This window comes from Sebastes fasciatus, chromosome 7, assembly GCF_043250625.1.
Source record: "Sebastes fasciatus isolate fSebFas1 chromosome 7, fSebFas1.pri, whole genome shotgun sequence".
Lineage (NCBI taxonomy): Eukaryota > Metazoa > Chordata > Actinopteri > Perciformes > Sebastidae > Sebastes > Sebastes fasciatus.
Window position 1 is genome coordinate 29,437,934 of NC_133801.1, and position 23,283 is coordinate 29,461,216.

Below are 23,283 nucleotides of genomic sequence, written 5' to 3' on the forward strand. Positions count from 1 at the left end.
GCTGGTTGGTACCGATGGATTCACCAGGTTTTACAGTTTCATATGATACCATCGTCACTCTAGCTTTAAAAGCAAAACAAAATCACATTTTTATTATGTGTGTGAGGTGGACATAGTGCAACTAGTGCAAAATCAGATGCACGAATGCTGTAAAATGATGGCGCAGTTATTGGTCATATAATTCAAAGAGGATGAAAAGTGTATGAGTCCAGGGTGAGAGTGTTTGTATTAGTCTGCAGAAGAACTGTGGTCAGCACGACTGTTCAGCATCAATATAAACCTGTTTCTTTATCTTTATTACACAGGGTGCCAGTTACCATTGAACAACTTTCTACCAAAGACCCGTGGTATCTGTTTTTTTATTTGTATCTGTATCCTGTGACATTTAACATGTAGACCTCCCCTACCTGTACACTCTGCAGTCATTCTGCAGGTTGTGTCATTTCTGGGAAATCAGCCTGCTCCTACTCATGAATAAAGATGTGTGGGCGTTTCTCTCTCAGAGACCATATAAGCCTGAAACTACGGCACTGCCTCAGAGGATCACTTCATTTCTGCTGTAAGTACACTAATGCTTTTTTTTTGTTAATGTGCTGTTGGCATGCTGTGTATCTTTACTTTGTAATCAAGAGTCCTGCAGTTTCTGGCTGTTTAACCAAAGACTGTCGATAAATAATGTAAACAGCAAAGCAATAATGAATGCTGTGTGTAACTGAACATCCCGTAAATCCTCTTTTGAGCTAGGTGTACCAATAAGTTGTCATCGATGCCTTGCAACTACATGTGATATGTCTATAATGTCTGTATTCCTGCTAAATTCACACATTCATCTTCCCCTCAGGATGAACTGTAATAACCTTAGACTCAGTATAGCGTGGTTATACACTCTGTGTTTACATTTTCTTTTTCCATGTCCATACACAAATTTGGGCTCTTAGGTGAGGAACAAATGTTAATTTATTTGCAGATATAAAAGTGTACACAATTGATTAACTGACTGCGTAATGTGAATGAGTCACTGATAGTGACAAACACTACGCTAATTGTTTTTGGTTTTACAACTTTAATTAATGTTGCTTTGTATATGCTGGATGTATAAATATATATACCCTCCATTTGCTTAACACGTTCCCCATAACATTTACAGCTCTGCTGAAAAAAAATGTTGCTTTAATAGAATTATTACTTGCTCAAAGTTCTTATAATATAAATGGATTATTCTAAAAATGTGAAGGTTGGATTTTCTACATTGCCATTTAACTGTGATCATTTATCTTCTGTTAGGAGGAAGCGTTGTTGGTCCAGACCTGAACTCAGTGGAGCAGGAGCTGTTAAGTGGTGCGTATTTAATCCATCCTTTTTATTACTCTTTTCTTTTGCCTGGTTATTTTTTTTATTATTATTTAAGTATTTAAAGCGACTATTTGTAATTTTGTACGCGCATAAATGTAGCGGGTCATCACACATGCTTTGCAATTAATTTCAGTTGTCAGCATTCCCATGCATTTTCAGCAGGAAATGCATTTTCTAGTTTTATTCCTGACTTCAGAGGAGCTTGTCTTTGTTACAGCAACTATACGAGGCGACAGTTTGGACAGCAGGAGAGTCACAGGAGTGGACTAACATACTATGTTTTCTCTAGTGTAGAAGATGGACCCTGAAGACGGCAGAACGATGGAGGTGGCGGCGCTCGGCCGGCCATTCAGCCTCGGGATGTTGTACGACTGCCGCCAAGATTCACTGGTCCCTGGTGAGGATCCACACATAAAGTTATTAAATGCAACTGAACAACAAAACTTTTTAAAAAGTTGGATCTTGTTATTTTGATATTAAGTTATCAGGTATGGGAACCTAGCTATAAAAAAAGTTCATCCATACAAGCTAGTGGTAGCAGCCCTGCTATAGGCCGATCCAAAAATAATAATAATAGTAATAACAATAATAATAATAATAATAATAAACTTGTTTTTTATATTTAATTTGTGTCTGAACTTGTTTTTGGTTCTTTACTGAAAACGTTTTTGGTTCAAGAGAGTTTACCGACAACATAGCTCTTGAATTCATTCCCTCTTTATTTGTGTCTTACAAATAAACTAGGGATGCTAATTTTGAATAAAATTCTTAACCGATAACCGACCCTCGTTAACCGATTATTCACCGTTAACCGACAAGATTAGAGCCTCTTATGCAGCGGTGCACCAGCTGCAGTGTATGGAGCACAACAGACAACTGAGTTCCCAGTTCACCATCAGGGGCCTGTTTCACAAAAGCAGAATAAAGATATCCAGGATAAGAGAGAAAGCGAGGGTTGACCTAGTCTAGTCAGTTCATCCTGGCTTAATTGGTTTCACGAAGGCCAAGCCAGGCTGAGGAGGAGCAATTAGGTTGAGCCAGGTGGAAGTAATTCAGATAGATGCGCGTTCACTACTTTCCTCAATAGACCACGAGGTCGATCGCAGATTTACCGATGCTGAAATGGAGTAAACGCGTTCTGCGTACTTTAAACCCAGTGAGAAACAGCTTTTAATGGAAGATTAAGAGGAAGTTAAGCATATAATATGTAGAAAAGGAGACACAGCTGTTGGCTGCTGTAATAAAACAGCAAGATAAAAACGTGGCAGACAATAGCGGACCAACTCAATGCGCAAGTGGCCAAAAAATAGCATTTAACGTTACATCCATATTCATACATACGATTGGAGAAATCACTCCACCTACAGTATATGGCTTTAAATCCCCTGATTGACGAGGTTATCTCTGCACTCGATAATAATGAATTTGCTTGTAGTATTTTCATAGATCTCTCAAAAGCCTTTGATACAGTTAACCATCACATTTTATTGGAAAAGTTACATAAATATGGTTTTCATGATACTATGTACAAATGGTTAAAAAACTATGTTTCCGACAGAAGACAGTTTGTTTGTGTTAAGGGTTGCTATTCCAACAAAGCCAGATTACTCTGTGGGGTCCCGCAGGGGTCCATTCATGGACAATTATTATATCTTATTTATATTAAGGATTTGTCAAATGTCTCAAATATCCTGTCTCCAATAATGTTTGCAGACGATACAACCCTAGTTCTCGCTCGTTCTAATTTCAATTCATTGATTAAAGATGCTAATCTTGGTTTAAGTGCCTACGCCAGATGGTTCAGGTTAAATAAACTATCCTTGAATATCAAAAAATCTAACTATATTATTTTCAGTGGTAAAAATCCTATTCTTTTTTTTATTTATTTAATTTTTTACTGTGTTATAAAGTGAATACAAAACAAGTGAAGACGTGTGCAGGGACATATATAAAAAGACCAACATATATTATACAGAGAAAGACAAATAACAAAGACAAAAACAAAACAAAACAAAACAAAACAAAAACAACACAAGGGGATAAAAGCAGGTTGAAGAATGTGTGTGTGTGTGTGTGTGTGTGTGTGTGTGTGTGTGTGTTCTCTTAATCACATATACTGTACACATGCACACATATCTACACTCACACATACAGATATCCTTCCTTGTATGTGTGGAGCATAGGGGGAACAAAAACAAAACAAAAAGAAAAATAAATTAGTAAAATATATATATGATACAGTATATACACATACACATATATATATTAATAATATGAATAATAATAAAGATGATGATGATGATGATGAGGTCATGATAATAATATCAATAACAATAATAATACCAACACTTACAATAATAAGTGAGATAAATAAATAAATAAGTAAATAATAACAATAATAAAGAAAAAAAATGTTTTAAGTTAATTCGAAGGTCATATATAATTATAACTGTGTATGTGTGTGTGCGTGGCATGTATGTGTGTATGGGTGGGCAGAAATGGGGGTGGGGGGTCGGTACCTGGTCAGACCTACTAGGGAGTCGTACAGAAGCGCAAGTATTGACAGAGGAGCCGGAGTCAGCCCACCCCAAGGTGCAGCACCAAACAAATGATCATGGTTTCTGTATTTGTGTTTTGCGTTATGTTTTCCAGTCATTCCTTTAGGGTGTAATTACAAGCTGAGATGCAGGTGGGCAACCCACAGACCCTCAGTAGGGGGTTTGCTCATTTTAGTCAGCTCTCTCGCCCCTCCCCGCCCCCCGCCAACCCCCCCATGGTACTGTCATTGTGGGTTGTGGGCCTGGAGAACTCCAGCTCATGTCTATTATGCAGCATCAACCGTACACCAAGTAGACTTTCACGAGTGATCAGACCCAAGGCCAGCACTGCTATACGCCACCACACACAGGAGAACAAGAGATTGGGTTGGGGGTTGTGTTTGTGTTGTGTGTTGAGTGAATTGATTGTGTCTGTGTGTGTGTGTGGGAGTGTGTGAGGTGAGTGTAAGAGAAGGATTGAGTGATAATAACAGTAACAATGGCAACAATAATAATAATTCATTCATTCATTTTAGTATTGATAAGCACCGATTGATTATTAGTACCGTTTCCACCATCATCCCCACAATCCTCATATAATCAATAATCATACTATCAAAAATAGCAATTATAACAAATTTCCATACAGATGAACAAAATAGTGATCTAATATTCAAAAAAAATAAATGGAACATAAGAACAGTGAACTGTGTATATACATATAAAAATAAATAAACAGATAATCCCGGTTCAAACAGTTGTATAAGTATGGTCAGAAACAATAACAAAAATAATAATAATCACTTATGATAATAATACTATTAGCTTCAATCTCAACACCAACATCAATACCGATATCAACACCAACAATGATAATATTAATAATATTAATAATGTGAATACCAATATCAATGCCAATATCAATATCAATACTACCACTACTTCCACTGCCAATAATAATAATAATAATAATAACAATAATAATAATAATAGTGATGATAATAGTGATAATAATGGGGATATTATAATAACTGTAATCCATTCACACAGAGACAAACTTATCACAGTAACAATGGCAATAACTATAATATGAATGAAGTTAATTCAAAGAGCAAAAATACCAGCAGTAATATTGATAGGTGAGAAGGTACGTAGAAGAAGGTACATAGGTATATATAATAATGATGTTTGCGAGCAGTTGAGAGGCAACGTGATAATAATAATAATAATAATAATAATAATAATAATAATAATAATAATAATAATAATAATAATAATAATAATAAACTAAAACAGAATGGATGGATAGATTAGAGGGAGGCTGGGGGGGGGGCTGTTGAAGGACTGAATGTGGATGTCTAGGATGCCTGCATGTGTATATCAGATTAAAAATGTGTAGGAATCATGACACATGTGATGGCAGATATGCCCGTTTGTGGGTGACAGGGTGTATGTTTATTGTGGATGATTGACAGGCAAAAAGACGTGATGAGTGAAGTTGGCGAGGAAATTATGAATTAAGGGTGTCGATGAATGGATTCCAGATTATGTCAAAGTCGGCGGTTTGTTTTTTTATAGAGGCAGATAATTTTTCCATTGATATGTAATCGATTAATAGATTTTTCCAAAGTGTAATATTGTTTTTGTGTCTTGATTTCCAGTTCATGAGGATAGCTTTCTTGGCGATGGTTAGGATTATGGAGAGTGTTCTGCTGGATGTGTTGTTAAGGTTAATGTTGGATATGTCTCCCAGTAAACAGAGTGAAGGGGAGAGTGGGATGTGGTAGTCCAGAAGAAGAGAGAGGTTGTCAGTGATGTCCCGCCAGAATTGTTTGATTGGTGTGCAGTCCCATGTGGCATGCATATAGGTGTCTGTGGTGTTTTGTGTGCAATGCGGACACATTTCTGATTCTGTAAAACCCATTTGAAACATTATTTTTCCCGTGTAGTGTACTCTGTGAAAATCATATTCTAAGGATATATCTATAATTAAAATTGAGTCTGTTGAAATGCCTCTAATTTCATCTACAAAATTCCTGGGAATTATTGTTGATGAGTGCTTGAGTTGGAGAGAACCGATTGACTGGGTTAGTAGAAAAACAAATAAATCTATTGGAATAATAAGAAGGGTTAGTCCTCTTGTCACCACAAACTGTCTCCTTACTCTTTATTATAGTCTAATTTATCCCTATCTTTCATATTGTAATATAGTTTGGGCGAGTACTTTTCCTACAAACCTTCATAAAATTTTAGTTCTTCAAAAATGTTTTGTGAGGATTGCAACTCGATCAGAGTCACACATCTCCTCTGCTCCTCTATTTAAGAAAACTCCAGACTCTTACTATTTATGATATCAATATTTCTCAAATATGTGTTTTTATTTATAAGATACTTTCTGGTGGGAATATTCCTGAGCAGTTCAAGACCTATTTTAAAACAAATTCTCAGGTCCATTCTTACTCAACACGTCAATCTCTTCATCTTCATCCTCCTAAATTCCTCATTAGCAGGGGGCAATTTTCGATAAGATTTAAGGGAACCAAATTATGGAGTAGCGTTTCAAATCTATCAATAAACTGTTCATCTGTCAAACGTTTCAAAAGTCGCTTAAAGGGTCATTTAATTGCTGTCTTGTAATTGCTTTTCCCCATGTTGTCCAAGTATCTGTTTTTATGTTTTTTATTTTTTCCCACTCACAATATTGTTTGGTTACGATTGCCCAGAAGTCATTATAGATATTTAAATCCATATCCTCCTCACAAACACTAACCATACACTTCCACGACACACACACTTATCTTTTTTATATATATTTACTGTATTGTTATTTTTGTTATTATATATATCTTGTCCTAATTGTTTGCTATCACTATTATGTAGTCATATTATTTCTTTATATTAATATTATCTCTAGGTGGAGGCTTCAGATAAGCCCAGAGGGTTTTTTGCCTCTTCCTGCACTTTATATTATTCATTTTATTTTTTTGTTATGTTGTATAGTCTTAAATTGTGCAAAACAAATAAACAAATTCACTTACCACTGCTGTTAACTGAAACCGTCATCATTAAACCATTCAAGGAGTTACTGTCACTTCGCTTTATAAGTGGGCGGTAGTAAATATATTATTTAGGAAATTTACTATGAAGATTAATTACAACCACTAATCCACAATGCTAGAATACGACGATACCATATACTGTATATATAATAATATATGTATGCCTATAGGCATCTGACAGTTTGTCAATTCCTTAAAACACATTAATAAACACAGCAGGAATTGTGCATGGTGTGCCCCATTACTACCATTATTTATATAGAAAGAAAGAAAGAATGAATGAAAGAAAGAAACAAACAAAGAAACAAAGAAAGAAAGAAAAGAAGGCTGGATGTAGCCTATGTCAATGGAAATACTTATTTTGTCCATAATGGATAAGAAGTCAGTGATGTGGTGCTCATGGAAAACATCATTTTTAACAGGACCCAGATACTGTACAGTCTGAAAGCAGCCTGGCATCGTAGTGAGTGTTATGTGTAGGACATCCACACCATGCAGAGTTAAGAACTGATATGTGTTTTACAGAATTCACAAACTGTCAGATGTCTGTACAGCACACACTCAACAATACAAACTGAGGGTATTAGAAAGAGAAGTAAGTGCTAATTTCAATGTTCACTGTAAGTATTCACAGTAATAGGATGTATTAATCATTGCTGTGTGTTTCGCCCCCAGCAGACCAGTGATCCAAGAATAATAAGAGGATTGTGGTGTCCTCTCCCTGTTGTTTCATGAATATAAAGTACACTATATAGTTACTGGTCCAGTGAACTTTATCAGCTATTTCTAGTCAATAATATATTCATCAAACCTCTAACAACAATACAGAACAGCTGTGTTCATAAACCGTAATAATGATTATCACATGAATGATTAAAAAAACAAAAATGAATGATGATCACAATGTTAAAATAAAAGTACTCAACTGAATGATGGTATGTATTCAGTACTTGTTTTTATTAGCCTGCATTCAAATATGGTATTTGAATGCAGGCTAATAAAAATAAGGCAAAATACATGCATAAGGTCATGGACTAACTGTACGCAACACACTGGTTTCTGATCGGAGTGACTGCTGACTGAACAGATAAGACACCAGGATAAATCAAGCCTGGCTGTTAGCCTGGTCTGGAGCAGGCTAGCTGCACAGAATAAATCTCAATGGTAACTTATGTGCCACTGCGTTCGTGAAACCAAGTCAAGACTAAACTGAGCCAGGGTAACTGTAAAATCCCGGTTTAATCCGTCATCTTGGTTTTGTGAAACAGGCCTCAGGAGAGCTACAATAGCAGCTACGATGCTGCGTGTTGTGTCGCGGACATGCAGCCACGTTCCCAGTAAAAGTCTCCACCGCACATTTAGTTTAGTTTAGCAGATTGCTCGCTGTGTGTCTGCCCGGATTAACGATAGCGATTGGCCGACAAACAGTTTGTGTTTGTGTATGCTGGTAGCTTTGTGCTCGCTGCCGCTCTGTCATTGCGGCGTGACTTTTCCGAGTGTACGACAGACCGTATGTGTGTTACCAACGTGTTTTAAAGGTGTTATTGATAACATTGATAACATTCAGCCACTAGATGTCTCTCTTCTCCGTTCCATTGCGTTGACTTCGCAACAAGTGGTTGCCTGTTCGTTGTACAACCTCCATATTTTATGAGACTCAGACAGTCATGTGAAGTGATGTATCCTTCCTGGTAGAATAATGAACTCTCTCTGCAACGTGTACCTATACATTAGCTACGGATTTAGGTTACTTTGTGTGGTGATGTTTCAAGATTCAAGTAACAGTCTATGGTAATCTGAGGATATGGCTGTCTAGTTTTACGTAACATTTAGCTTGTCATAAGCAGTGGTGTAGTGCAGAGTACACGCAGGTATACGGCGTATACCTACTTATTTTTCAGGCGACTTCTAAATCCACTCTGGTGCACATCTTCGTTATACATGTTTGAGGGAACTATAACGTTAAACGTAACTGGACGCAACTGTCACTAATGCTAAGATGCTAACGTAGCTCCTCAGGGATTGATGCTGTTATTTTTCTCATTTTGACAACCAAGCCAGTGACAACACATTAGTTAAGGTTGGAGGGAATATGGCTGTTGGTAATTGCTGTTGGTTTTGTTTAAATTTACGGAATTGTAATTTTATGGGTTATTGTTGTTTGGAACAACCACCATTGCTTCTGCTAACACTGTTCAGATGCTTTGTTGGGCCAATATCCGATGGGAAGCCTTGCATGAGCAACGTCGTGCTCAACATTTGGACTAGTCATAATGCCGTTTGAGATAAATGCAACTATTACTTTTCATTTAACATAATACATTTTACTAGTATGCTAGACATGCTACTAGTCAGCCCTACTGATTATGTTAAAAGTGCTTGACATACAGATTAACTTCCTTACTTCTTTTTTGGCAGGCATGACACTGTGGGACTGCAATGACCTGGAAAAAGATACAAGAGCAAGACCAAAACCTAGCAGTGACTTTGAAATAGTTGCATCTGAATCAATTGCAGATAAATCTTCAGCGCTACGGGTTGAAGCCTCTCTTAAAGCAAGTTTCTTCGGTGGACTGGTTGAGGTTGAAGGATCGGCAAAATACCTGAACGATCACAAGACATCCAAAAGTCAGGCCAGGGTAACACTGAATTACAAAACTACCACAAAGTTCCAGGAACTGTCGATGAATCATCTTGGAAGAGGCAATGTGAAGCATCCGTATGTCTTTGATAAAGGATTAGCAACACATGTAGTCACTGGTATCCTTTATGGGGCACAAGCCTTCTTTGTCTTTGACCGTGAGGTGTCTAAAAAGGAAGATCATCAAGACATTCAGGGCAACTTGAAAGTCATGATCAAGAAGATTCCTTGCTTTGCGATAGAAGGTGAGGGTTCGCTGAGAATGGAAGACAAGGACAGAGAAAATGTTGAGAAATTCTCCTGCAGGTTCTTTGGAGACTTTTCCCTTCAGAAACCTCCTACATCCTTTCGGGATGCAGTGGAAGTCTACCAAAGTCTGCCAAAATTGCTGGGAGCCAATGGAGAAAACGCCGTACCGATGAAAGTCTGGCTGTTGCCACTGACAAGTCTGGATTCTTCTGCTGCTAAACTCGTACGTCAGATAAGTAGAAGATTAGTTCAAGAATCCCAGAATGTCCTGGAGGACTTCAGTGAGCTGGAAATGAGGTGCAATGATGCATTAAAAACCACCACTGCACAGCATTTCCCACAGATTGGCAAAAAGATTAAAACTTTTAAAGAGATGTGCTCTGAGTTCAGACTGGAACTCCAACGAACCTTGGCAAGGAAACTTCCATTAATCCGAGGAGGTGGAGAAGAGGAGGCTGTGCTCGCTGAGATCTTGAAGAAGAGATGCTCTTCTCCTTTCAACAGCAAAAACCTGAACGAGTGGATGGACTGTAAAGTGTGGGAAGTCAACACATTAAAGTCTTTCACCAACATGATGAAAAACACCAAGATCGTTCCATCTCAAAAAGGTCTTCATGAAGAAATTCTCAGTGCAAAGCAGGCTGTGTGTTTTGTTTTCACCTCGCTGGGAAGTGCTGAACCATACCTCTCAACTTTATCAAACTACTTTAAACAAACACCAGGTGACCCTCGAGATCCACGCACTCAGGATGTAGAGAAGGAACAATGGTACGCCTCAAAAGAAGTAGTAGATGTGATTAGGAATAAAGCAAAGCTCTTCAGTGACTTTGCAGAGGCCAACAAGGAGAACAAGAACATTAAGTTCTTGACAGTGGGATTAACAAATGAGACACAGAAAGGTTCAAGCATCTACCTTTATAAAGATGGCTTTTCAGTCAATGACAACTTTGAGCCGCCTTCAAAGCCTGAAACGGTAACAGTAGGTGATATAAACCACAACAGTGTGACACTGAAGATTTCTCCACCCAGATTTGGAGCAGAAAACATCACCTCCTACTCTGTTGAGTACTGTGTCACTGGAGAGGATGGATGGAAACAGAAGACAGCATCAACAGCTGCAGAAGTCACAGTGAGCGATCTGAGTCCTGACACAGAGTATATGTTCAGATGCAGAGCAGTGACCTCAGCGGGTGTTGGGCCAGCCAATGAAGGTAGTGGTTCCATTAAAACCTTACCTTGCAGCCCTCCTGGAAAACCTCAAGTTGAACCAAACTCAAGTGAGATATCAGTTAGTTGGGAGAAACCTGCTGAGCTTGGACAAGATGTGTACATCTTGAGCTACATTTTGGAGTACGCCGTAAAGGACAACAGGGTAAAAGAGGAAGACGTCCAATGGAGCCAAATGATGTCGAGAGCTGAAAAGGCAATCGTTTCAGGGCTTCAGTTAGAGACAGAATATGTCATCAGGGTCCGATGTGATTGTGGTGTAGCCGGCAGAAGCAAAGAGAGCATCACTGTTAATGTCTGCACAACAAAACGTGAATTTGCACGTCTTGCAGAATTCCTCAAACATGTTAGTAAGAGAAAAAATTCTGGATCTCCCTCCCTTTACAAACTGCCTCTGACAGAAAACGATATGGACATCGATGGATGCCGGAGGTTTAACTTTGGCAAAGAAAGCATGAGGCAAAATCGCACAATAATGGTTCTTGGAGCGACCGGATCAGGAAAGTCCACTCTGATTAATGGAATGATCAACTACATCGTTGGTGTGGACTGGAAGGACACTTTCAGATTTCAGTTAATTGATGAGGATCAGTCTAGATCGCAGGCTGAAAGCCAGACCTCTGAAGTCACTGTGTACAAAGTCAACTACCAAGAGGGGTTTAAAATCCCCTTCTCTCTGACTGTTGTGGACACACCAGGGTTTGGGGATACAAGAGGAATAGGAAGAGACAGGGAGATCACCGAGCAAATCCGGAGGCTTTTCACCTCAGCCAATGGAGTCAGTGAGATTGATGCAGTGTGTTTTGTTACTCAGGCCTCTCTTGCACGACTAACCGCAACACAGCGGTATGTGTTTGACTCGGTGCTCTCCATTTTTGGCAAAGATGTGGCAGAGAACATTGATATGCTGGTGACTTTTGCAGATGGCAAGCAGCCACCGGTTCTTGAGGCAATAAACGTCTCCGGGGTTCCATGTCCAAAAAATGACATAGGGCTTCCGGTTCACTTCAAGTTCAACAACTCTGCATTGTTTGCAGACAACAGAAGCAGCAGTGACAGGGCCTGTGGCGAAGATTCTGATGAGGATGATGACGACAACTTTGACGAAATGTTTTGGAACATGTGTGCCAAAAGTATGGAGAAGTTCTTCACTGCTTTGCATAAAATGGCAACCAAAAGCTTGCTAATGACCCAAGAGGTTCTAAAAGAAAGAAAGCACCTTGAAACAGCCGTTGAAGGTTTGCAACCACAAGTTAGAGCTGGATTAGCAAAACTCGAAGAAATCAAGACAACCAAAGAAAAGATTAAAGAGCACGAAACGGTCATGACTACAAATGAAAACTTTGAGATTGAGGTGGAGGTCACAAAGCCGGTCAAGAAACAGCTCACAAAGAAAGGAGAGTACATCACCAACTGCCAGAAATGTTCAATAACATGCCACTACCCGTGTGCGATAGCAGATGATAATGAAAAAATTGGTTGCGCATCAATGGATGGGACAGGGAGGTGCACCGTCTGCCCTGGAAAATGCATTTGGCGTTTGCATTTCAACCAGACCTACAGTTGGGATTATGTTCAAGTAAAAGAGAAGAAGACGCTGCAAGAGCTAAAAGACAAGTACAAAAAAGCAACGAAAGAAAAGATGACTATTCAGGAAGTGATCGAGAGGCAAGAGGAAGAGATTGCTCAACTCCAAGACATGATCGTGTCACTCATGGATCAGTCGGCTCACTCTATAACTCGTCTGCAAGAGATCGCCCTGAGGCCTAACCCTCTGACCACTCCAGAGTACATCGACATGCTGATTGAAGGAGAAAAATCAGAGGCCAAAGAGGGTTACACGGCTCGAATTCAGTCCTTGGAAGCAATGATGGACAAAGCAGACATCATCTCCAAAGTAAAACGACAGAAACTTACAAAAACACAGGAGGAATTGTCTGAAGAAAAACAGGAGAGGAAAGAAAAGAAAGGCTTTGTCGAGAAAGTTACAAATTATTTTTTCGGAAATTAAGGAAAAACATGACCTAATCATGTTAGCAGCACCGTGAGGTTCTTATTACACTATAAATCAGAACAAAAGTGTTGGCTGGATGAAAAATGTGTCAAAAGTACAGCCGAGTCACGGTATGACCATCAGTATGTTGACGTGATTACAATTCATGTGTGCATTTCGTATTATTGATGGTAACATGCTAGCATTTTTTAAGGTTTCATGCTAAAGCTAGCATGATATGTTTGCACTAACACTTTGAGTTAGCATGCTGATTAGAAATCTGTCTGAACCAGCTGGTGGCGCTAGATTAAATCAGTTAATTATTGGGATGAAAATAATTAATTCATTGCTCCAAATTTCAGTTTTTAAATTGGCTAAGAACCACACTAACCTGGATGTAACCTGAATGTTTGTTTAAATGTGAAATATTGCTTCTTATTTGACACATATAATGTCATTAATTGTTGCCACACAGATGTTTGTCCTCGTATTTTTTATTAATGATCTATTTAGTACTTACAATATACTTTTAATATTTAGAATCACTCTAACTATATGCTAAATATTTATGATTTGCCAGTTAGATGTCTGTAACAAAGATGGTTAACACAATTTCTGTTTATTTTGCATAATTAAATTGTAGCTCTGATGTATCGTTAGTAGGTTAAAGTTGCTTTAACATGTGTCCTATAGTTTAACAACATGATGCATTTTGAGTGTTTTTCTTCTTGTTTTGCTTTTCTTTTTTTAAAGAAAAGACGTAAATAATCTCATTGAAATTTGGGTACATGTTAATACCAGACGTGGTAGTAAATACGCTTGGTTTTACTGGAAAACGAGTTTGAATATTTCAATGTTATGTGATTGAGTGGTTATGAATAAATTGTAATATTTAGTTGAATATGTGTTATTGTCTTTCTGTTTCATCAGCTATATTTATCTACTCTAAACCATCGTCTTCTTTATTAAATCACAGTTTATTGCAGGTAATGTTGATATTTCCAGGTCAAGTTTAAGTTTCACGAACTGCAGCAAAAGGTCTACTTTCACTGCTGATACTTTAACAACATGAAGCTGATAATACTTGTGTACTTTTACTGCTGATACTTTAACATGAAGCTGAGGATACTTGTTTACTTTTACTGCTGATACTTTAACAACATGAAGCTGAGAATACTTGTGTACTTTTATCGCTTGTTCTTCACCTCCAGATATGTAAATGGGTTCTATGGGTACCCTGGAGTCTCCACTTTACAGACAGGCCCACTTTATGATAATCACATGCAGTTTTATGATTTCAGCATATTGTTTTATGCTAAATGCAGTACCTGTGAGGGTTTCTGGACAATATCTGTCATTTTTTTTGTGTTGTTAATTGATTTCCAATAATAAATATATACATACATTTGCATAAAGCAGCATATTTGTCCACTCCCATGTTGATAAGAGTATTAAATACTTAACAAATCTCCCTTTAAGGTACATTTTGAACTGATTAAATGTGCGATTAATCGCAATTCAATATTTTAATCGATTAACAGCCCTATCCACAGCAAGTCTCCAACATACCATGCTTCATTCAAATGTTTATTTTTGCTTTCATCTCTTTCTTGTAAATATTTTTCACCTATCAAGTAGATCGATGTTGTAAGAAATATTAAAAAAATAAAGGAGGAAGTAAAACATCTTAATGGTAATACAAGACGGCAGAAAGTCTTTACTCATCGTGTTTTATTCCTTTAACGTTTGTGTGATGTATTTCATTTTTTATTAACTTGATTTACTGAAATTCAATCTTGTCTGAAACGTTGACTGTCCTGATTTTTATTTTTAGACTTCTTCTCGTCTCATTATCATGTTACAACCCGGCTCTTAGGTTGCAACAAAAATGGGAGTGGAGACGAGGTAAATGCAAAAAGTAACAGAGTTTATTTACAAAACACCAATTAATGAATAAATGTATAGATCATTATCAGTAATCAGTGGTGTAGGAGTGCATGGATGCGTGTGTGTGAGTGCATATAGAAAAAGAGGAAGAATAGCCGCGCCGCGATGTCCACAGGAATGGAGTGATGTGCGTGCATGGAGAGAGAGCGCGTTCTGAATGGCGAAGAGGGTTTTATAGTCAGCGCTACACCGGGCCCAGGTGTAGCTCATCAACCCATCATGTCCTCATGTCCCCGCCTCAACCAGAGCCTGCAAGAAACAAAAGAGACCAGCGAGCCAACACACACCCACATGACTCTGTTTACCAGACTTCTCCCAGGTCCTGAACTTCTGGCGATACGCCTCTGGGACTAACTCGTAGGCCTTTAATACAGCAGATTTAACAGTTAAATAGATTTTACTTTCTGCCACTGTCAGAGCAGAGTAGGCCTCCTGAGCCTTACCTATTAAAACACACTGTAATAATAATGTACGATCGGCATCAGACCACTCTCTGCTCTCAGCTACACGCTCAAACAGTGAGAAAAAGGTGTCTGGGTCTCGCTCACTAAACTGAGGAACTAACCGCAGATTACTGGCAACATCAAATGACGAAGTCGATCTACCAGAGAAGTCAGAGGCACGGCTAGGACCTCCAGCAGGTAAACTCAACCTGTGCTCTATCTCCAGCCTTTTAAGTTCTGCCTCTCTCCTGTTTCTCCACTGCCAGCTTCTCCATCTCTGTCTGCAGTAGCAACAGCTCTCTCCTCTGCTCAAAAGTCAGACCTGTATCTCTGCAGCCAGACACATCAACACTGTCCACCTCAGGACCAACAGTATACATTTTACCTCTGAAAATACCCCTATCACTGAGATTTGCTTTAACAATACCTTTAATGTTTTCCTTCATCCTCTTATCACCAACATCTAAATTAAAATGTTGGGCAATACGGATTAACTGTTCACGTGAGCAGCTCTCCAGCAGCTCCTCCGATGGCGCTCTCAAAAACTCCTCTACACTCGCCATAACTCACTTACCTACACGCACAATCCTCTACTGACGCGACAAAAACACACCTGGCACGCTGAGCTCACACAGCCCGCACGTCACCGTGCACCGTCCCTCTAACTGCCTGACAGAGAACTAGGTAAACTCCCCCCTAGTCTTCAGGTGCTAGTTGCGGTGGGTATTTATGCACTATCTACCGCAAAGCCCGGCGAAGCAACCGGCAACCGGCGACTGTTTATTTACAAAACACCAATTAATGAATAAATGTATAGATCATTATCAGTAATCAGTGGTGTAGGAGTGCATGGATGCGTGTGTGTGAGTGCATATAGAAAAAGAGGAAGAATAGCCGCGCCGCGATGTCCACAGGAATGGAGTGATGTGCGTGCATGGAGAGAGAGCGCGTTCTGAATGGCGAAGAGGGTTTTATAGTCAGCGCTACACCGGGCCCAGGTGTAGCTCATCAACCCATCATGTCCTCATGTCCCCGCCTCAACCAGAGCCTGCAAGAAACAAAAGAGACCAGCGAGCCAACACACACCTAGTGGTGGGGAGGGGTCGTCACACACACCCCCATCAAAAAAGGAGTTCCAATAAGAACACCGCAACGGCTATTCACTAAATCAACAACAAAACAATTTACTTTACCTACGATTGATGTTCTTCATTTGTAATATAATTTCTAAACTTTAGTTGTAACACTTTACTTACACTTACAACTATATCAAAATCCATACTGACCATTTGTAGTTTATTCCCCAGCAGCCAACCAATCCCCATCCCGCCCACTCAGCAACTCCGGCGCCTGAAGAAGCATTTAAGGTGACAGAACAGGGACATAGCAGACCAGAGGGGTTAACAATTCAGTCAGACAAATATTTAAGAGCTAGGAGCTCTAGATAAGGCATCAGCCACAACATTATCAGAGCCTTTGATGTGGCGAATGTCCAAACAATAAGCTTGCAAATACAACATCCATCGCATCAACCTGCGATTTGGGCAATGTACTGAGTGCAAAAAAGTTATGGGATTATGATCTGTGTACGCAACCAGAGGAACACTAGAGCCTACATAAACATCAAAATGCTGTAAGGCCCAGATGAGTGCCAGGGTCTCTTTCTCAATCACCGAGTAGTTCAACTGAAATGAGTTCAACTTTTTTGAGTAGAAACTCACGGGACGATCCACACCACTACCATCCGTCTGGAACAGCACCGCCCCTGCCCCCACATCACTTGCATCCACCTGCAGTTTGAAAGGTTGATCCATGCAAGGAGCTGCGAGAACAGGAGGTGAACACAAAACAGACTTAACATTGTCAAAAGCCTGCTTACACAAGGCTGACCATACAAATCGAGCTTTTCCTTTCAGCAAATCCGTCAGAGGGGCTACCACAGTCGAAAAGTTTTTACAGAAGCTGCGATAGTACCCGACTAAACCAAGAAAACGCTGAAGTTCTTTTTTCGTGGTGGGAACTGGATATTTCTCAATGGCCCTCACTTTGGCCTGGACTGCACACACCGTCCCCTGTCCTACAACTTTACCAAGGTAAATGACAGTGGCCTTGGCAAACTCACATTTTGCCAGGTTTACTGTTAGACGCGCATCACTCAGACGGTCAAACAATTTTTTGATACGAGCCAAATGTTCTTCCCATGTATTGCTGTAAATTACAACGTCATCCAAATACACAGCACAACCTTCCAGCCCTGACACCACCATGTTCATGAGGCGCTGGAATGTTGAGGGTGCATTCCGCAGTCCAAAACTCATGACATTATAAGTGAACAAACCGTTGGGTGTGATAAAGGCAGAGATTTCTTTTGCCCTCTGAGACAGTGGAACCTGCCAGTAACCCTTCAGCAGATCAAATTTACTTACAAATTTCGCAGAACCAACCTGATCAATACAATCTTCGATCCGAGGCAGTGGATAGGCATCAGGTTTGGTAACTGTATTTACTTTTCGATAATCTGTACAAAACCTAGGACTTTTGTCAGACTTTTCAACAAGCAAATGTTGTGCCCCTTAAACAGGGGAAATAGTGAGAGAGAAGGATGAATGACTCACACACGCTGCTCTTCCCTTCACTCGTCTCTGTATTGAGTTACATTTGAAATGTAATGCAATGTAAACAAAACTCATACATTTAAACATCAGAACTCAGTTTCTGGACCACAGTAATCATGGCTTAATTACATTTTTAACTTTCTCTAAACCATTTAAATTATCTTTTTAACTGTTTCTAAATGTTCTTAATTCAAATACAGCATGAAGTCTCTCTTATGAAATGTATTTTAACTTTTTAGCTTTTTAACTTTTTTAGACACATGAATTCACCTTTAAATGTTATAAAATCAACAACTGCATACACATATATGAACGTAACAGCCTAGCTTAAATGCCGATGACAAAGTAAACAGACGGACTCTACGACGGGACCACGATGCTCCGGCAGCTAGCTTACATAGCAACAGCGTTAGCTAGAAACTTTCAAACACAATACAGAGTACAACATGTGCACTTTTCCTCTATAATGAACAACAACAACGTGTAACGAATTCTTAATAACATGTATTTACAACGTTATAGTGCTTTGTGGACGTTATTTACCTTAAACAGGGGAAATAGTGAGAGAGAAGGATGAATGAATCACACGCAGCTCTTCCCTTCACTCGTCTCTGTATTGAGTGAGGAAGAGGAGCGCGATCCCCCTACTGGAACCCCGAGGCATTACCAACAGATCAACGCACAATCAACCCACACACACAAGGATCTGCATCACCTATCTGCATTATTCCTCTTTCTGTTTCACTGCATATGTGCTGCATAGTCTCTACAGTGACCAGTTTTTATGCATATTTACATCCAAAAATGAAATGACATGTCCTGAAAATGATACAGTAATAACTGAGACAACAAAGAAATTAGCTTTTCTCTAAATAAATGAATTATGCCTGAAAAATTAATTATTCTTGCATGATTCTTGCCTGTCACACAAACAAGGTGACGCCCAGCTCGAAGACGAGGGTTCTGCGATGCCATTTTCGAGCATGTATTTAATTTCTGTGTCCATTACCTTGCGCTTCTCTTCAGACACACGGTAAAAACGCTGACGGATGGGCTGCGCGTCGCCTACATCTATGTCATGCTCGACCAGATGAGTTTGGCTTGGTGTATCACCAAACAAGCATGGATAGCTGTGAATAAGAGCAGACAACTCAGCACTTCTTTCCACAGACAAATGAACAAACAAAGAATCAAGATTACGCAACGTTTCAGCGTTCTTCAGTCGCCCATGCAACAAGCTTTCATCTGGTGCGGTAACCCCATCATCCTCCCCTGCAGGGAACTGACTCCCAACAGCCGCCGCTGCTGAGAGAGGTCTAGACTCGCGAGCATAGTACGGTTTCAACATGTTGACATGGCAGAGTTGAGTTGCTTTCCTACGCTTCGGCGTGGAAAGGATATAATTTTGGTCAGACACCTGCCGCAGTACAGTAAAAGGGCCAGTAAATTTAGCTTGAAATGGCGACTTAACTATTGGAAACAAAGCAAGGACCTGATCTCCAGGACTAAACCCGCGCTGCTCGGTTTTCCGATCATATAAACGTTTCATTTTTTCCTGGGCAGACGACAACTTTTCTTTAGCCATCTCCCCAGCGGAGTACAAACGATGCCGGAACCAGTTTACATACTCTATCAGATTACTAGGCGGTTCTGATGGCGTGACAGTGTCATGCAGCAGCGTGAGCGGCCCACGCACTGTATGGCCAAAAACAAGTTCGTTAGGGCTAAAACCGGTGCTTTCCTGCACAACTTCTCTAGCAGCTAACAGAAGCCATGGCAGCCCTTCCTCCCAGTCCTGATTCAGCTCAACACAATAACTACGCAAAAGAGACTTCAGAGTCTGGTGGAACCTCTCAAGAGCTCCCTGACTCTGTGCGTGATATGCGGAAGACTGGTTATGTTGGACCTTCAACTGTTTCCACACTTGTGCAAAACGGTTGGATGAGAAATTTGAACCCTGATCACTCTGTATCACTTTCGGGATTCCAAAGATGGAGATGAATTGTGTCAGTGCTTTCACTACCGACTTCGTGGTGATAGAACGCAGTGGATATGCGGCTGGATACCTCGTGCTCTGACACATCACAGTAAGCAAGTAGTTACAGCCTGCTTTGGAACGAGGTAAAGGACCGACACAATCAATGATCAAATATTCAAATGGCTGTGCAGTCGCTGGGATGGGGCACAGTGGAGCAGGTTTAATGCTCTGATTGGGTTTACCTGTCATTTGGCACGTGTGACATGATTTAATATAACGAGACACATCTCTCTTTAAACGAGGCCAAAAAAAATACCGTAAAATGTAATTATACGTCTTACGGACGCCCAGATGTCCTGACTGGTTATGTGATGTCTGAAGGACCTCGTCACGAAACTTTACAGGAACCACAATCTGAAACACTGGCTTACCGACAAAGTCTTCCCCATGCGACACCAAAAGCTCTCCTTGCAACAGATAACCACTGGCGGCGCTGTTTCCATCCTCAGTGGAGAGAACAGCCTCAAACAGCTGACTCAGGGAGGGATCAGCTCTCTGCTCCGCCACTAGGTCACTGCGAGATACAGACAACAATGAGTCAGGAACAACAACAAGATCCCCCTCACTCAACTCCTCTTCACCCTGCTCAGGTTCCCCCTGTGCACGGCTCATAGCCCGTGTCACAGCGCAAGCGGTAAACACTTCTGGGAAACACAGAGCGTTCTCATCTGGGTTACCAGTCACAGTGGGTGAAGATGACACTATAGGAGGTGGTGGACGCTCGGCCCACACCCGGCTGCCAGCCAGGCCGTTACCAAGAATGATGTCCACACCTTCGATCGGCAGTGCAGGACGGACTCCCATGGCGACCTTACCCTGCACCAAACCACAGTTAATTTCAACAGAATGCAGAGGAACAGGCACAACGTTCAAACCCATACCCCGCATCAGGACAAAGTCCCCAGTGTCAGAATCATCACAAAATGGCAGAACAGAGCTCAAAATGTACGAGTCATATGCTGCGGTATCTCTCAAGATTTTTACCGGCACACTGTTACCTCCCACCAGTGACACACAGCCGTCAGAGACACAAAGGCAGAGAAGTCAGGTTCCTCCAACCTGCATGGCTCTCCAATGTTAACCTGTCGAAAGGGAGAGACAACAGGGACAGGTTCCACAGATACAGCACAAGCACCAGAGTTCAACCGACCCCCGCTATACCCTCTTCCAGCATTAGCTCTGGGACAGTCAGCTTTCCAGTGCCCTCTACCCCTGCAAAAGTTACATACTCTTGAAGAGTCAAAATGCATCTGACCTCGTGTACAGTGTTCCAACCTACCAAGGCGTGGATGAGGTTTCTCCTCTCGTCTACCCGAGGCACGATACATACCACCTCCGTCTGGGACCCTGAAGTTGCGGTCACCTCTGTGCGTCAGTACGTAGTCATCAGCCAGGGTGGCGGCCTCAGCAGCAGTCTTCACCTTATGCTCACCGATGTAAACAGCGATGTGGCTGGGGATGGAATTTTTAAATTGTTCTAAAACAACCAGATCACATAAAGCATTATAAGTGTCTACCTTTACGGCATTGCACCAACGACTGAAAAAAGTGACCAGATCTCTGGCAAACTCCACATGACTCTGTTTACCAGACTTCTCCCAGGTCCTGAACTTCTGGCGATACGCCTCTGGGACTAACTCGTAGGCCTTTAATACAGCAGATTTAACAGTTAAATAGATTTTACTTTCTGCCACTGTCAGAGCAGAGTAGGCCTCCTGAGCCTTACCTATTAAAACACACTGTAATAATAATGTACGATCGGCATCAGACCACTCTCTGCTCTCAGCTACACGCTCAAACAGTGAGAAAAAGGTGTCTGGGTCTCGCTCACTAAACTGAGGAACTAACCGCAGATTACTGGCAACATCAAATGACGAAGTCGATCTACCAGAGAAGTCAGAGGCACGGCTAGGACCTCCAGCAGGTAAACTCAACCTGTGCTCTATCTCCAGCCTTTTAAGTTCTGCCTCTCTCCTCAGTTTCTCCACTGCCAGCTTCTCCATCTCTGTCTGCAGTAGCAACAGCTCTCTCCTCTGCTCAAAAGTCAGACCTGTATCTCTGCAGCCAGACACATCAACACTGTCCACCTCAGGACCAACAGTATACATTTTACCTCTGAAAATACCCCTATCACTGAGATTTGCTTTAACAATACCTTTAATGTTTTCCTTCATCCTCTTATCACCAACATCTAAATTAAAATGTTGGGCAATACGGATTAACTGTTCACGTGAGCAGCTCTCCAGCAGCTCCTCCGATGGCGCTCTCAAAAACTCCTCTACACTCGCCATAACTCACTTACCTACACGCACAATCCTCTACTGACGCGACAAAAACACACCTGGCACGCTGAGCTCACACAGCCCGCACGTCACCGTGCACCGTCCCTCTAACTGCCTGACAGAGAACTAGGTAAACTCCCCCCTAGTCTTCAGGTGCTAGTTGCGGTGGGTATTTATGCACTATCTACCGCAAAGCCCGGCGAAGCAACCGGCAACCGGCGACTGTTTATTTACAAAACACCAATTAATGAATAAATGTATAGATCATTATCAGTAATCAGTGGTGTAGGAGTGCATGGATGCGTGTGTGTGAGTGCATATAGAAAAAGAGGAAGAATAGCCGCGCCGCGATGTCCACAGGAATGGAGTGATGTGCGTGCATGGAGAGAGAGCGCGTTCTGAATGGCGAAGAGGGTTTTATAGTCAGCGCTACACCGGGCCCAGGTGTAGCTCATCAACCCATCATGTCCTCATGTCCCCGCCTCAACCAGAGCCTGCAAGAAACAAAAGAGACCAGTGAGCCAACACACACCTAGTGGTGGGGAGGGGTCGTCACAATCAGTTTTAATGATGATCCCTTCTGACGGAAGTTAAGTCTTTAATTTTAACCTTCATGAACAGATTAATTTTGTTTTAGATAAAAACACGACAGAACAACTTCCATTTCTTCTGAATTAGATTCTTTTGGTTTGAATACAATGTAACTGAGACTCCCCTAGTTCACAATAAACAGCACAGAGACTGTGAAACAAACACATACTTGTACAGTGTTGTACATAAATAGGTACACATAGTATACTATTGTACATGTAAATATACACAGTGAGTTTGAGGTCTGGACTCAACTTGCTTTTCATACTTTTTTGAGCAGATAAACTGACCAGAAAATAATTTTTTTT

General features: G+C 40.7%; 1 protein-coding gene across 2 annotated transcripts; it reads left to right on the forward strand.

The window, feature by feature from the left end:
- The first annotated feature begins 498 nt into the window (after positions 1-498).
- LOC141770540 (uncharacterized) lies at positions 499-13,960 on the forward strand. 2 transcript variants are annotated; one of them, XM_074640164.1, is made up of 4 exons: positions 499-559; positions 1,285-1,338; positions 1,643-1,750; positions 9,368-13,960. In XM_074640164.1, the coding sequence occupies exons 3-4, from the start codon at positions 1,651-1,653 to the stop codon at positions 13,075-13,077; spliced, it is 3,810 nt and encodes a 1,269-aa protein (XP_074496265.1). In that variant the 5' UTR covers positions 499-559; positions 1,285-1,338; positions 1,643-1,650; the 3' UTR covers positions 13,078-13,960. The 2 variants fall into 2 exon arrangements, with proteins under 2 accessions (XP_074496265.1, XP_074496266.1); XM_074640165.1 differs by having other exon boundaries at positions 517-559; positions 1,648-1,750.
- Positions 13,961-23,283: the final 9,323 nt, after the last annotated feature.

What these genes read in the sequence shown, in the direction of transcription:
- LOC141770540 (XM_074640164.1), top strand. Translation starts at nt 1,651, where the DNA reads ATGGACCCTGAAGACGGCAGAACGATGGAGGTGGCGGCGCTCGGCCGG. An exon ending in CCAAGATTCACTGGTCCCTG is followed by an intron (nt 1,751 to 9,367) that starts GTGAGGATCCAC and finishes CTTTTTTGGCAG; the next exon opens with GCATGACACTGTGGGACTGC.